At 45.7% G+C, this 15,649-nt stretch overlaps 3 protein-coding genes across 3 annotated transcripts; 1 reads left to right on the top strand and 2 right to left on the bottom strand.

Moving 5' to 3' along the window:
• Positions 1-302: 302 nt before the first annotated feature.
• Positions 303-1,901, bottom strand: avpr2b.1 (arginine vasopressin receptor 2b, tandem duplicate, 1; the record flags this gene model as incomplete). The annotated part of the gene is made up of 2 exons (XM_079265592.1): positions 303-505; positions 1,043-1,901. The coding sequence occupies 2 exons, from the start codon at positions 1,899-1,901 to the stop codon at positions 303-305; spliced, it is 1,062 nt and encodes a 353-aa protein (XP_079121718.1).
• A 277-nt stretch (positions 1,902-2,178) lies between these two features.
• trnt1 (tRNA nucleotidyl transferase, CCA-adding, 1) lies at positions 2,179-7,354 on the bottom strand. Its single transcript, XM_079265590.1, has 8 exons — positions 7,344-7,354; positions 7,032-7,161; positions 5,818-6,011; positions 5,191-5,329; positions 4,963-5,089; positions 4,655-4,848; positions 3,760-4,013; positions 2,179-2,932 (listed from the first exon to the last, which is right to left on the bottom strand). Exons 2-8 carry the CDS (start codon positions 7,159-7,161, stop codon positions 2,684-2,686), a joined length of 1,287 nt encoding a protein of 428 aa, XP_079121716.1. The 5' UTR covers positions 7,344-7,354; the 3' UTR covers positions 2,179-2,683.
• A 161-nt stretch (positions 7,355-7,515) lies between these two features.
• Positions 7,516-11,138, top strand: arl6ip5a (ADP-ribosylation factor-like 6 interacting protein 5a). The gene is made up of 3 exons (XM_079265595.1): positions 7,516-7,732; positions 9,474-9,691; positions 10,054-11,138. The coding sequence occupies exons 1-3, from the start codon at positions 7,554-7,556 to the stop codon at positions 10,227-10,229; spliced, it is 573 nt and encodes a 190-aa protein (XP_079121721.1). The 5' UTR covers positions 7,516-7,553; the 3' UTR covers positions 10,230-11,138.
• The last annotated feature ends 4,511 nt before the right edge of the window (positions 11,139-15,649 follow it).

Genomic DNA, 15,649 nt, shown 5'->3' with positions numbered 1-15,649 from the left:
TGTAAAGATCTTATGACTGTATCTTCATACGGTCACTGATCTTGTCGCCAGCTGCCGACATTTACAGGGCGGTCGATCCTTGCATTTGTGCTGTGGCTGTTTTTGGACGAGCCGGTGTTTGTGCGTGACCTCTGTACCGCGGTAACTGCATCAAAGACCCAAGATGGCAGCGTCTGCACCCAAGATGTATTGGCTTCATTTTTGCACAGCGGGAGGGGATGGAGACGCGTCGTCCATCAATACAGTCTGTGTGTTCAACAGGCAGGCTTGAGGGGAGATCAGCGTCCGAGGCCTCAGCACCTTTAATCCGACAGGCTCTTGAGGCTGATGTAAAGGGAGCCGACCATGTTGGCGTCCTCCTGGACGGACTCTTTCCGATCCGGCTGACGCACACAATCCAGGGCCACGACCGTCTCGGGCAGCTTCCCACTGAACAGCAGGTAAATGCAGGGGTTCGCACAGCTGTTCAGATTGGCCAGCAGCATCAAGATGGTGAAGGTAACAGCTGGAAACAACAGAGGAGCAAGTGAGAAAAAGAATCAACTGTGCCTTTAACGCTGATATTTTGAGCCATTTTACTACGAAGGACCAATTTCTAACTTTGAAGCGTCATCAATTCAACTCTTTTCAATTTAAACTTTCAAGGATTGAGGAGCAATATCTACTTAATGTATTGCACTATTTTCTATCAGTGTGAGTTCACGTGGAGATGACCCCTTAATATTTGTATTAGATTAATATTATCATTGTTAAATAAAAGAAGATGTTACCTAAACTCATTCACAGGGAATTAGGATTCCAAAATTAAATCAATTAAAAATGATTTTGCAGTATTTCCATTCAATTAAGAGGATATAAGACACTCTGTTCCTCTGAAAATGTTTTTCATCATCAGTTAGTTGGTGTGCAGTGATGACAGGAAATATTTGGCATGCCATGCATTCACATCTCAGAATGTCTGTGTTTTGGAAAAGCTAAATGAAATATTCCCCGTAAGAATGTGTCCGTTTTTCAAGTGAGATCCCAAACCCTGTCCTCTTACTCTGAATGGGCGCATCAACGTCCCACACGGACCAGAGCTGCGCGGTGAAGAAAGGCGTCCAGCAGGTTATGTAGGAGAGCACGATGACCACGGTCATCGTCACCGTCTTCACCCTCGCCTTGGACACCCCTGCCACGCTGCTGGCCCTGGAGGACAGCGGCTGACCCGCCGCGACGTGCTGAGTCTTAATGTGAAAGTTGCTGCGCACGGTGTGGCAGATGCGCACCTGGCACACGATCACCACGAGAACGGGCAGAGCGAATATCACCAGAGTCGTCCAGGTCACGTAGGCTCTCGGTCCCCACGGCGTGACGAACTGCGCCCAGCAGTCGTACACACCGGGAGCGACCTCGACCCGAGAGAAGATGAAGATCTGCGGCAGGCTGCCGACGAACGAGACGCACCAGGCGGCGCACACCGGACCGTTCCAGCGCGCCCTGCGCCTCTGGAACGTCACCATGGGGTTGCAGATGGCTTGATACCGGTCTATCGTCATCGCTACGATCATGTAACTGGAGGCGAACATCCCGACCACCTGCAGGTACTTCACTACGCGACACAGTATGTCGGGCCCCACGAATCGGTCGGTGATGTCCCACATGAGTTGGGGACAAACTTGGAAGAGTGTGACCACCAGATCGGCGACGCACAGGTGGAAGACGAAGACGCGCATCCGGGAGAGCTGCTTCCTCCGCTTCCACAGCAACAACAAGAGCGCAGAGTTGAGGAGTCCTGCTGTGATGAAGATGACGGACAGAAGAGCTATCTCCACTTGAGCCAAGCGCTCATCTCGCGGCTCATCCACAGAAAGTGGACTCTCCAAAGTGTTGTTACTGACGTTGACGATGAACCAAGACATGCTTTCGCCACAAATAAAGTAAAGAGCCGAACACAGTTATATTCTAGCTGAATCCTGCGGAAGTTCCTAGAAAAACAAACTTGTGGGAGTTTAGTGTGGGTGAGTGTGCAGTAAGCAACAAGTGTTGAGAGACTCCAGGCAGAAACTGCAGTGTTGGTAAAGGACAGCAGAGGGCTTTATATCTCCTCATCTCAGGAAGGAGGAGCACCCTCACCCCACACACACACAACACATTTCTCACAGCAACAAAACACATGGAGGTGGAGAGGATGTAAACATGGAGCTTTGTATTCTGCAGTGCATGCACTTCAACAACAAAAAAGTCACTTTTCAATAAAAAGGTACAGCCATTTAAACATTTTCTTGACAGAAAACACAGCAAAGAAATGATACACAACCGCAGTTAAACTGAGGAGAAAATCAAAAACCAAACTTCTGCTTTTCATCACTGTTTTAACAATTCATATTTTCTGTAGCAACGGAGCACAGCAGCTGCTCAGCCAATGGATTTGCACAGAGCTCTGTAGGAACGCATTCAGTGAAATCGGCGGTCATTGTACACGTGTTCTCATACAGCTGTGTTGCACATGATATTGTGTGTGATCTCTTTACATGGCGTCGCAGAACAACAAAAGTGGCACTGGGATTATTTAGAAATAAATTGCATTCATCGGCGGCTTCGCATTTCCCAGTTCTTGCAGTGTCCTTTCTTGACAATACGCAGCAATCTGCTCATTCAACATCTGTAATGAGGCCCAATTACCTCCACTTTTCCTCCTCATTTATTGAGACTTGATGTAACTGAGGAGTTCATCTTTGTCCATCTGGTAACGACTCTTCTTCCAGATGTCGCGGAGCTGCTGTAAGGTGGCGCCTATCTCCTTGCCCGACGTGACCCCGAGCCTCCTCAGATCGTGACCGCTGACGGGGAAGCGAGGGACGGACCACCTGCTGAGCTCTGCCAGCAGCTTGTCCTCGCCTTGATACTTCAGCAGCTCACACACTTTACTCTGGGAGTCCAGGTCCCGGCTCTGAAAACATACAGCACGTGTGGGAATTACACACTGAAAACCGGAAGTATTTTTCTACAACATAAAATAATCATAACTTTAAAAAAACCCGTAAATGACGGTATTATTTTGATTTTAACATGTAAACACTCAGCTGATCTGCTGAGTGCTGTCCGATCAGGTTTGATTGACAGCGGCTGACGACCAGAAGCCGAAAATCCCCCTCACTGTCGCCACCCTTTGATTAAATCATTCCTGAATCCTGATTGGTTCACAGTAATTTGTGACATCACATTTCTCCAGCTGAGCTCGGCCCACTTCAAAACCAGCACGAAGAGCACAGTGGGGAAAACACAGACACATACCCGGTGTGTTGATGAACAGTGTGTACACATGTAGGACCACTTCACCTGTAATAACGCGACGAATGTGACACCTTTGTGTTCCAGTTCTTTTGTAGCGAGATGCCTCTTTCTTTTTTGACAAATTCACTCATCCTGCTTCGTCAAACTCAACAGAATTATTCCAACGCTAAATCCAGTGTGGAGCTACGTTGAACTGATCACATCTGAATCCTTTCGAATTCATTTAAGCGAAGATATTTATGTTAAACCTAAGAAATAAAACTTCAAGTTAGCCGGTCAACGAACTAAAATGTATGTAAAACCGATAACACACTTATTGTTAAGATAAATGAACGCCAGAAAATTGCGTTTCAGCGCTAGTTCAAAGCATGTGTTATCAAGGACCACATTGTTCTGGTAAGTGTCCCAACTATAAATCTCTCCTTCCCTTTTTCATTTAAAAACACAAGAACGATCGCCATCCGACAACTGGAGGAGACTTACGTCGAAGATGAAGTCAGTGAAGGGCTTGAGGCGGTCCGGCCCGTCTTCGCTCTTGCGGAGCTCCCGTCGGTGTTTGACCAGGAACAGAGCCAGAGTCTTCTCCTCCCTGGACACCTTCAGCCGGATGTCCATCTTTTCCACCTCCTCCGGGCGGCGGAAGAGAGCAGCCAGGACGGTCATGGGCTTGGGAGAGCGGTCTTTGGCTCTCTGCCACACTCGCTTCATCTCCTCGACGTTGCCATCTGGAGGTAAACCTGAGGAGGTGCGGAGACGGGAGGGACTTTAAAACGACGACAGAAACTAAGCACGAGAAAGAACACAAAAGACATGTTGTTTTTTGCTGAACATAATTCAGCATTTTTGTACATTTAGGCACAGCTGCACACCCGATATATACATGCCAGGCTGAACACCCATGTGTTTGTCCTTCTTGTTTCCCTGGTTTTGTCTTTAACACCACAACACTGTGAGTTGGAGGTAATTCCCTCAGACAAAGTCTGCAGAAATGCCGAGTTATGGAAAGTGTGCATAAAGGGCTCAAAGTGTCTGCGAGAGAGCCCTCGTGCACATGACTAATTGACAGTGGGACAGACCTGAGCCCTCACGGATTTAGCGGCAACGCTCCTCGAAGTCTGTGAGTCTGGACATTGAGATTGAACCAATGACTTCATGTTTAAAAAAACACATAATACGTATTCCCATTTCCCCCTCTGCTCGTCGTCTTCATGCTGAGGTGAGCCAGTCGTCTCCTGGCTCCAGCTTCATATTCGGAATATTCATATTTGGTGTTTTGTTCCGATATGTTTTGTTCTGTCCCGCGTTATAGTTCGATATAGTTAGAAAAAAAAAACACTTTTAAAATCCTTTCATTCCCTGCCCCCCTCCCCCCTCTCACCTATGTACTGGGCCAGTTCCAGCCTGTACATCAGCTCCAGCAGATGAGCAGCGTGGTTACCGACAACCATCTTCTTCAGTTCCATCCAAATGCGTTCTCCCGATATGGCTGCAAGTCCCCGACCGTTCTCCTTAATAGCAGCCAGCGTCTCGGCCTCGTGGCCGTCGGGCTCCAGGGACACCCTGCCGTAGAACCTGGGAGTGAAATGAGACGGTTCAGGTCAGAGTGCTTTTAGGTCAGAGAAACATAAACAATGACTTTCTTCTTTCGCTATTTTTATAGATTATTATTATTATATACCAGCCCACCTAAAATAGCGCAGTATTCTCAAGTAGTCCTCTTGGATTCTTTGTTCAGCGCTGCCAACAAATCGAACTTCACGATTCTGCAGGTCTTCGTATCCTTTGAAATAATCGTATAATGTGCCATCAAGCCCTATAAAAGAAAAAGGTCAACAAAACACAAGTGTAATAAATGTAATAAAATGAGTGACAATGTCCCCTGAACTGATCCCACGTGCACAAACACACAAACACCTAAAAACATGGAATTGATGGTGAGGTCTCGCCGCTCAGCGTCTTTCTGCCAGTCAGTGGTGAACTCCACCTCTGCATGACGTCCATCCGTCTCAACATCCACGCGCAACGTGGTCACCTCGAAGTTCTCATTGTGTAGCTGTGAAAAGATTCAAAAACAACCAGTAAACAAAACACAGATGACTAGAGGCTCGGCAAAGACCCCCATAATGCCCTCAGGGACATGAACATAGTCCCTCATTCTGAGGTCACCCCACTCTCCCTTCTAGGTAGAGCAGTAAGACAGAAATGAATCGCTGTGTCACAAGCTGGAAAGCTACCTTGATGCCATTAGAACAGAGTAGTTTTTATTTATTTATATAACATTATGGCACCATATGCTCCAGCACACATCTCTGCTCGTGAGATGAAACTTATTTACATATTCCAGGAATAAATAAGAATCAATGTTCGAGCTTCCTGCCTTGCTGGGCTGCTAATCTGTGTGGTGTTTTCCCACAATCCATCAGGATGGCTGATCCAAATAACTCGCTTATTTGATCGATCAAACTGCATGTGTAAGAAGAAAATGACCCATTTAGTGCTGTAGCCTCCCATGATGCAACAATGATCTTGTATGCCTCTTACTCTTGCTGTGATGGTGCCATGCGTCTCTCCTTTGTTGTTGATCATCCTGATGCCAGCGTTTTGGAACATGTGCTTCATCTCCTCTGGAGTGGCCGTGGTGGCAAAGTCCACGTCTTCAGGCCGCTTCCCAGAGAGCAGGTCTCGTACAGCGCCTCCGGCGATCCTCAGCTCATGCTGGTGCTTCTCGAAAACCTCTAGAGAGAAGGAACACACGCTTACAGGAGCTGGGTAACGTTTCAGAGGAAGTGAGTCTGGAGGCACAAACAATCTCACTGGGTGAATCAAACCTGGAGGGACAGAGCTGGAGAAGAAGCTTTCCAAAAACATCCCAGTATTATTGATTCCCTTTTTAGATTATGAATGCAGTTCTCACTTTGACAATTAGCGAACAAGCCTTTTTGACTCCGTCTGAGGATTTTCCCCTGAAACAATGAGATTATCACCTCTTCTGGAGCTATTTTGGAAACGTGTTGTCGCCTTTTAATGTGAAGTGGCAGTTAAACCAACAATCACAAAATCATCTATGTTCACTCGGATTATCATGGCTGGTCTTAAAGATAAAATGAATAGAGCCCGTTCCAAAGTGGAGATGTAGAGTTTATATTTACCAGACAAAGAGGGTTTTACAGAAATATTATATTGGTTGCACGATGAGAAATAGAAGATCTATCTATTTTTGGCATTTGGCCCGAACTAGGGAATAAAAGTCAGAATATTTTGGCCTCTGCTGCATTAAAATTGACTATTTTAATCCATCTCTGGCCCAGAAACCCAACTTCATGGGAGTGCAATACTAACCACCTGAAAACATACAACATTCCATGAGCAATTATCTAATAATTGGGATAAAAAAGACTTCCCAACATGACTTTATATTTGGATTTCACTGAGCCTGGCCATTACTAGATTTATGAGTATATATATATATATATATATATATATATATATATATATATATATATATATATATATATATATATATATATATATATATATATATATATATATATATATGAGTATATGTATATTGAGTGGGACATATTAAAGCAGAACATAGTAAAACGTGTCAGTGCTCTCTGGTGGACTAACTGTCACAAGTTTCTGATTAATTTCCTAAATCTTACATCCCTGTGTACTGCAAGTGCCTCTCTCATTTGTAGACCACGCACCACCTTTGCTGGCATGCCTGTGAGTTGTATGGGACCACATCTCACCTGCTAGTCCTTTCAGCCCATCCGAGAACAGAGCCTGGAACTCACTGGTCTTCAGCTTCATAGTGAAGAGACTTCTCCAACAGACAGATGCTCTACCAATCACACGAGGACTCAATAATCTGCTCCACATCTGTGACAACAGAAACAAAAAGTCACCGTATTACATCATTTCATGTCATTGCTATTCTCAGCTCGTTGGAGGTCCGCGTGCATGTAAACACACCAAACATAACAGTTACATAACAGTCGCAGTTACATAACAGTCGCAGGACCGACCTGCGACTTAAACAAGGAGCTGCAATAACCACTCACTTCCTGGTATCCCTCTCTGTGCTGTGAAAGCTAGGCAGGAAGTGTTTCAGTGAGGGTTCACCCGGGCTGAGGAGGCGGGGCTTAAGAGAACGAGCTTTCAACAGCTTCTCGCGATAGTTTAGTCCGTGGCTTTAGGTGACTTTTTCCGGCTGATGAAGCGGATACACCGTACTGTCAGCTTGGTGAACGGCAGGTTGGTGAACGGAACAAATGGCTGAAGTGCAGCTGACACCGCTCAGACTGTGGGACGACTTCTACCCCGGCTCGGAAAGATTCGCCAAACCGGACGGCAAAGATTTGGCGAAATGGAACAACAGGGTTGTCAGCAACCTGCTTTATTATCAAACTAACTACTTGGTTCTGGCCATCGCTGTTTTCCTGGTTGTAGGGTAAGTTACATTGTAACTTTATGATGTCAATACAACAGCTGTCAGGCGCTTGTTTTGGTTATTCTCGGGCAACTTTTCAGGTTGTTTGCGGGTCGCTCGTCCCCTTTTGTTGTCATTACCGTTGCCATAGTGTCAACTTGGATGTAGCCTCCTTTAAAGGGATTAAATATAACGGTGCAGGCTGTTATGTGAGAAAGAGTTGAAAGGAGTCCCGTTAGCATGAATGGAAAGATGTTGTTCCTGCTATAAAGTGACGCACTGTTACTGTTATGTACTGTCAGTGTGAAATATCTTCTTTCTCAACATGGGAACCAAAGCCAACAACATTCGTCCAGTTTGTGCCCCTCGTGTAGAAACACACATTCATTGATGATTAATATATAAGTGTTAAACGATAAATACAATAACATGAGGCTCCTATGACGTACTCATGTGGAAGCACATTCAAATTAATCAATGTTGTGGCCTGACTCACGCAGTACAAGAACCAAAATCAAGATTTCCACAAGTGTGAGGTCTGTCTATTATCAGATAATAGACACCAGGTAGATTCAATCAGACGGAGAACACACACGGTTAAATCCAGGAAGCATCTTGGCTTTAGTTGGCACTTTGTTCCATCTAAATCCCAGTTTACTAAAAATAGCAGTGCCCTGTCACAGTCTGCCCGCTGACCTGTATGATGACACATTGTTGCTCTGGTCATGGAGGCCTGGTAAGCCGTGTGTCTAGTCAGCTGTTGGAGAGCACAGAGAAAACAGCAACTTTAATCAGCTGATTGGGGAGATCTCCAGTAGTTGTGTTTGTTTTATGGTTCGATAAATCTATGAAGAGGCAACACTAGTTTCCCAACTTAGTTGCGGGGTTATATGTGATGATGTGAGAGGTCTTCCTACGAGCTCACCATGATGACACGGTGCAAGTGAGGACTTGTATCTCAAAGCAGGCAACTTTTGAGTATACATGTTTCTATAAACTCAATAATATAATGCCAAATACAGAAAACAGTAGAGGCAGGCTGTGATTGGCCTTTAAAATAAAACGGTATCTGCAAACTGTCTTTGAGTTGTCTTCAGCTTTGTGAGACCTGTCACTCAGAGCCTGAGTGAGTTGAACTCAGTGTGAGACGGGCCCTGTGAGGTCACGGACTCGGTTTGATGACATCACCGTAGTCGTGCCAAGTCAGATTTTATCGTACGAAGCTTTTCTATCCAAGCTGTCTGTCCAGGCAGGGAGATCATTCACAACAGTAGATGTGATGCAGGTTCAAATCCTGATGTAAATGCCTGTTGGAGCAGTAACTATACTGTACAATATATGTACATTTTTTTTGTGTCCCAACTAAATTATTGCAGCGTTTTGGAAAAATTTAAGGTTTTGGGGTTTTTCAGAGCTACAACTAAAGCCTATTTTCATTGTAGATGAATTTGTCGGTTATTTTTCATGATTAGCGGATTAATCATTTGGTCTATAGAATATTATAAAATAGCGAAAATATTAAAATCATAATTGCCCAAGGGGCACCTTTTTAAATGTCCTGTCCTGTTAGTATGAGAACATAATAGGCATCTTGTTGTTGTCTAAATGCCGTCTAACCACTTGGGGGAGCCAGTGACCACACACACACACACACACACGCACACACACACACACACGCACACACACACACGCTCCAGTTGAACCAGAGCCGTTTCAGACCGACCCCTCTGCTCCTCTCGTGTCCTGTGTTGCTGCCCTGCAGGTTCCTGAACCCTCTGGGGATGTTCACAGCCACGGCCGTGGTGTCGGCCGTCTTCGTGGCCTCGGTGTGGGCCGGAGAGAACAGAGCAGCGATCAGCGACTTCAAGAGGCACAATCCCACGGCCTTCGTGATCGCCGTCATGGTCGCCAGCTACTTGTTGATCTCTCTGCTGGGGAGCGTCATGGTGTTTATGACGGCCATCACTTTACCTCTGGCTCGTGAGTTCACGATGATACTGGAGCACGTGATCACAACATAATACACGTTACTGCAATATCATTTCTGGCAACAACAAAAGAAAGTGAAGAGACAAACTGATCAGTTAAATAAATATGTTTTATGACATAATAGATAGTTAGAGGATTATGATCAGTGCATTTGAAGTGTTGTGAAATGAACTGTAGGCTTCAGCCTTCTTTCTAAATCAATAAAACATGTTTTGGACTGAAATCTCTCAGATCTTCAGAGACTGATGCTCCGATAGTTTGACTTGAACAAACGTTTTACAGGTTTGTTTTTGCCAAGCTTTTTAAAGCGTTAACAGTCTCTTCTTCTCATCTGCTTTCTGTTCTTTTTTCAGTGATATTTGCACACGCTTCCTTTCGCCTCCGCAACATGAAGAATAAACTGGAGAACAAGATCGAGGGAGCCGGACTGAAGAGGTCCCCCATGGGCATCTTGCTGGAGGCTCTGGGCCAGCAAGAGGAGAACTTACAAAAGATCCAGAGCTTCCTGGAGGGAAAACTGAAGGAGTGATTGTGCACTCGTGTGTTCATGTACTGTGTGTGTGTGTGTGTTTCAAGAAGAAAGACTGTAATCTTTTATCTCCTCCCTGAGGGTATCTGTCACTCCACTCAGAACTTGTCGGGGCACTTTTTTCTCAAAGGGTGGCGTCAGACATCTCAATGTGTCAGTGTTCATGTGACGCACAGCTGCGGACTCCTTTTCTCTCGGTATATGAAATCTGTGTTTAATCAGTCTGAGTAACAGCCGTCGGTCCTGTCGGACAGAATTGTGAAAGCAATGCAAGTGTTGCTTTGTAACAGAATAAAACAAAAAAACCAGTGCACAGTCAACACGCACCACTGCCGGGTCTGTACTGTTGGAAGCTTTTGACTAATGTCTCCTCACTTACAAATCGAAACGTTTACTGAAGTATGCATTTGAATAGAAACAAAGCAACTTCATGTCCACGCAGATGGAACAGAGAATGCACTGCTTTGTCTTGAGCTGTGGAACACATGTGACTCCAAAACACTGATCACTGTGTCAATATAAATGAAGACTTCAAAGGAGTGCGAGGTCTTAACCCGCCGCCATCAGTATTCCTCCTGCACCTCTTGACTGTTTAATCTTGACAATGCCCCCCCCCCCCCCCCTGGGTGATGGATTGGCTAACTCCACTTACCCCAATGCTAATCAATGGGCTGCAGTAGATTATAGAGAGCTGAGCGCTGCACAGTGACAGAGTGGATTCATCTGCAGTCGTTCACCTCCAAAAACCGAGTTAGTCGCTGCGTCAGCTTCTTCCAGCTGCTTCTTTTTTTATTTATTGGATTCCATTTGAAATTGGCTGCAGATAACGAGAATCCGTGTGGAACGTACAGCCCTGTTATTTGGTTATGTGGCAGCGTGACGATAAGAATGATGGGCATTAAAAAGAGTAATCACTTCAGAGGGCTGTGATGTTTTTTTCACGAGTGTCCACGTTAACCCTTTGCTTTCAAAATGACACTTCAAGGCAGCATCATTTCCCCGTACGGTGTTTATCTTCTGATGACCTCTGCATACTCGGGCTCTCCAGGTTAACTTTGACTTTAGCTGCAAGGCTTTCCCGCCTCTGTGCTACAGTAGTGATTGATGTCCTCTCCTGCGGTGCCTCATCTCCATCCATATTGTGCAACGTGGAGGAGTGAACCAGAGTGCCGGTGGCCATAAACTCAAGTGAAGTCTTATGTCTCCCGGGGCACAGTGGAGGCCCTTGTTCAGCTGCAGCTGCTGTTAGGATCCGACCCAACACGTGTGCGCTGCCGCACGCCCAACAGGTGCGTGAGTTCTCCTCGACGGACGTGTAATCCAGGAGAGGAAGTCACAAACACACACACACACACACACAAAACAACACTTAACCGTTCTTGGTGTTTCTGCACGAGTCGACACGACGTAACCCAAGTTGTCCTTGTGAAACGACCACAATGGCTTCCACAGGTAACCATCGGTGAGGCAATAGAAGTCAGTGGATGCGACACAAAAACAAACGCGTGCACTGTTTCTGCTCGAGCTGCTAAGTAACGGCACCGTGCGTGCTTTTTGACTTGCAATATCTGTTTAGTTTCAACCACAAACAAAACAAGGCGTGGGACAGGGAGTCATCTAGTTTCATACAATACTTCATGTTGTTGGTGATAATCGCAGCCCGCTGCCTCTGGGTTGACCCCTTTTGGGCTGACCCCTTCATCCCTCAGCTTGCCTGAGAGGCTTCGTCTTTTGGCCGGCCTAGCCTGTCAGTGAGCAGATGTGTCTGCTTGGGCCTTCACTCCAGCTGATCATGTGACACGTTAACGATGACAGGCTGTGACCTTTGCACTCTCCTTAGGTTAGCTCTTCATCCATGCATGTTTAAAGAGAAATGGATGCAGCGTCGGAGGCGGAGCCCACATGCTTTCCTTTGATAAGTTGCTCAGAAGCGCATGAAGCACAATAAAAATCAGATGATCTTCCGGCAATGTTCCACATTCATGGACCCGTAGAGCATGCGCACTAGCGTCTCATTTAACCCTGCCTCCTTGACCTCGGTCCAGCCCACAGTATATGGTCCATACTTATATTATATTCCCTCTCTTCCAATAGATCCCCCTAAAATTTAGGGGGATCTATTGGAAGAAGGGCCTAAATTTAGGGCCTAAATGCTTCAAGCTGTTGCTTTAACAAAAAAAGTCCCAAATGCTAATGTTGAAACACAAGCAGCTGTATAATTACCTTTCCTTCATAAGATTGGCAAGATGGATTTTATTGGAAAAAGCAACAAATGATTTTCGTTAGATGAGGAGGAAAGTAGATAGGAGCCCATTGTTTATGTAGTGGAGTGTCAGCTGGAGCAGCCTCGCCTGATGTCTGGCTGCAGCTGGTGTGAAGCAGCAGAGACAGAGGGAGACAGCTGGATACAAAACAACCCAACCCAACCCCACACACTGCCTCGGGTAAAGCCAAGGAGATGAACGTGTCTGAGACCTCCTCTGAGCTCGCTCAAGAAGCAAAAAACACAGAGTAAAGCTGCTCAACTGGCCTTCACAGGGAAGGAAGCAGAGGCAGGACACTCTAATCGAAAATGTGTGCTAGGGAAGGAAGGAAGGGAGGGAAACGAGGTGAAGGGTTATAGGATAATCGACAGGGTAGGGGGGGGATGCATGTGTATAACAGGTTTTACAACATGGATACCTACAGGGAGGGTTCGGTGTTATAACCACTAGCTTGTCATTCACAGGGAGGACAGAAGAACAGGTTATAGCCCATAATGGGTGCGACAGCTTTTAAAGACCGGTTCGGTCGGTTTTTACGGCTCAACGCCGCTGAAAACGAGGCTCCGCAGCAGCTGGGAACACGGAGCAGAGCAGCAGAGCGTCTCTAAGAGATAATCATTTGTTCATAATCAGCTCTCATCACGACTGATTGCAGCTCGGCATACAAGCACACACACACACACACACACACACAAAAAAAGAAACTCTTCAGTCATCTTTCCAACTATAATCTGCCTCCTTGAATGCACCGCAGTGGAGATTGTATTCATGTGTTCCAGTTTACCTAGAACACCATTCTAACGCCTGTTTGTCAGAGCTATACAATCTAAATGAGGCTCGAGGTTATTTGGTGACAGTAACAGTAGTTTCTTCAAACCTCATTTCATTAATTGAACCGTCTGAACAAACGTTCAATTCATTTAATGGATTTGGATTTAAATCCTGTTTTCCTGCACTCCGACAGAGGAGATTTAAAAGTATGTACCGGGATACTGTATAAATAAATCAAACTGAACCGATTCAAATGCAGATTTTTTTTAATTCAAACAAATGCAATTTTACAAATTACTAAGAACCAGCTTAAAAATCAGTTGCTTACTATATATTACATGCTTTTCAAATACATAAAAATGCTCTAAAAAAAGACGGAACCAGTGTATTTACAAAACCAACATTTACATACAGCTTCCCTCTCTTGAGAGAAACTGGGAGCACCACTCCATGATGTCCAGCATGGATGAAATAACCATGTTACAATAAAGTTCAAAAACGGAAATTTCCTTTTTCCTGCAGTGACTGATCAGATGTGGCAGTGATATCAAAGTTTGTGACTTCAGGTAATACTCAAACGGTGACAAGTATTTGGCTCAATTGTATTGTAAGTACTGACAGTGAGACAGACTGAATACTTTGTAAATGACAACCAAGAGTACACTGTGGTCGTTACAAGCTGTGCGATGATACAACTGACTGCGGGATGTTCCAGGAAGTAGCCGTCTTTCTGACTCATTTTCAACAAGTTTAATCCTTCATTTTGATATTGTCCTTATCAAAGCTCGTCCAATCCTTCATGGTTACAGTGTTCATACATGTGTGTGCGTGTGTGTGTGGCAGAGCGTTGTTCATCGTGGCTCACTGCGCTCTCACAGAGACAGTCCTAGTCCTTGGTTTGTGAAGCCCGAATCTCCACAGAGAAACACCGGGGATCTCTAGTCCACACGGTCCACAGCAGGTCCTGGTATAGTTTCAGTGCACAAGTGCCATCACCACAAACACTCGCAATCCAGCAATGATGCCCGGCGTTGGGTTTAGTTCTGATCACAAAGCTGTGGGTCGGTTTGGCTATTGCATTTCAAGAGAACAGAAAACGAGAGGACTCCAGTTCCTTTACGGTCAAGTTCCTTCATTCTTTGGATCCTCTTGTAAAGAAAAACAGGTAAGTGCAGTCTAAGGCACAATGACAACTCGTCACGGTGAAAGGGTTAATACAGCGCACTGACAGACAGGCAGCTACACTATCGTTCCCGGTTTTGAGTCCTCGTGCCAGCAAATCTGGTCCTCGGGCTCCGGGTCAGTGTGCATTTGGTGACTGCTGTGTGAGTCCACTTGGCTGACGTCTATGTAGGATCTGTAAAAAACACACCAGATCGAAACACGTTAGGCAAGGTAACAAACTGAATGTAGCTTGTGACTGGTTAACTACGTAGAATGAATTAACCCCGGGCTGTCAAATCATCTTTGTCGTGCCAAGTTCAGGCAACTAAGTCATGTACTGAGTTACTTCATGTGTTTCAGGCGTGTTAATAGTAATCTCTGTTTCAGAAGAAGGTAAACCCAGGGTCAAACATTCTCACCCAACAACACAGCAGATGCACACAGACATGAAACACACGCAGAGCCTTCAGATGAGACGACATTCAGGAGTCACATTTCATCCTCTGCCACACAAGTGCTCTCCCACCACCACAACACACCCAGAGCAATGAAGCACAAATCAGCCAGAGCAATGTGAAATGAGTTGGAGCTTTCTGTTAGTCCCTGCCACATGTATTAAAAAAAGAAAAAAAGAGCCACACCACCATCACCATGATAACCGTGTGGGGAAGGTTTTACATTGTCGTCTCTCACCCTTTCTTCTGCGCTGTGACTGTTAATTGGGGGGGAGGGGGGGGTAATTTTCCTGGTCAGTAGCATAGGCAACAGCACCACACCTCTCTAAACGCCCCGCGGGGAGCGCCATCCTATCACAGCTCCGCCACTCAAACTCTGTGGGACATCTGCGTATGAGAGGGGGGAGGGGGGGTGCAAAGATCAATAGGTGAGTGGCAGCACATGGGCGTCTCTGCACGGGCCGAGAAGAAGGCAAACAGCAGAGTGCAAAACGAACTGTGGAAGGCACACGGCAGGGAAATGTGACCACTGGATGACAGTTATGCCAGCTGGAAGTGGAAGTAGGGCAGGCGTGTTTATTTTGTATTTTTTTTCTTAAGAAGCCATGCAGTTACTTCATCATACATGACAATGAAAGAAAGACGAGTCAAACATCTCAAAAATGCAAAGTTCACTTCAAAACATCAACAAGCAGACTACGGAGTCACGTTGCAGACAAACTGAGAGAAGCAAACGCACAGGCTCCGGGCCGCTGCTGTTTACTTA

This window comes from Melanostigma gelatinosum (genome assembly GCF_949748355.1).
Source record: "Melanostigma gelatinosum genome assembly, chromosome: 3".
Taxonomy (NCBI): Eukaryota; Metazoa; Chordata; class Actinopteri; order Perciformes; family Zoarcidae; genus Melanostigma; species Melanostigma gelatinosum.
Note: the sequence above shows the minus strand (reverse complement) of the source record. Positions and strands in the feature narration are given on the sequence as shown.

Bases quoted from the DNA above. Each gene is read 5' to 3' on its own strand.
- trnt1 (XM_079265590.1), bottom strand. From the start codon at position 7,161: ATGTGGAGCAGATTATTGAGTCCTCGTGTGATTGGTAGAGCATCTGTC. The intron at 5,330-5,817 runs GTAAGAGGCATA...ATCTTTTCACAG, and splicing joins ATGGCACCATCACAGCAAGA to CTACACAATGAGAACTTCGA. The intron at 4,014-4,654 runs GTGAGAGGGGGG...GCACCTCCTCAG, and splicing joins GGAACTGGCCCAGTACATAG to GTTTACCTCCAGATGGCAAC.
- arl6ip5a (XM_079265595.1), top strand. From the start codon at position 7,554: ATGGCTGAAGTGCAGCTGACACCGCTCAGACTGTGGGACGACTTCTAC. The intron at 7,733-9,473 runs GTAAGTTACATT...GCTGCCCTGCAG, and splicing joins GCTGTTTTCCTGGTTGTAGG to GTTCCTGAACCCTCTGGGGA. The intron at 9,692-10,053 runs GTGAGTTCACGA...TTCTTTTTTCAG, and splicing joins CATCACTTTACCTCTGGCTC to TGATATTTGCACACGCTTCC.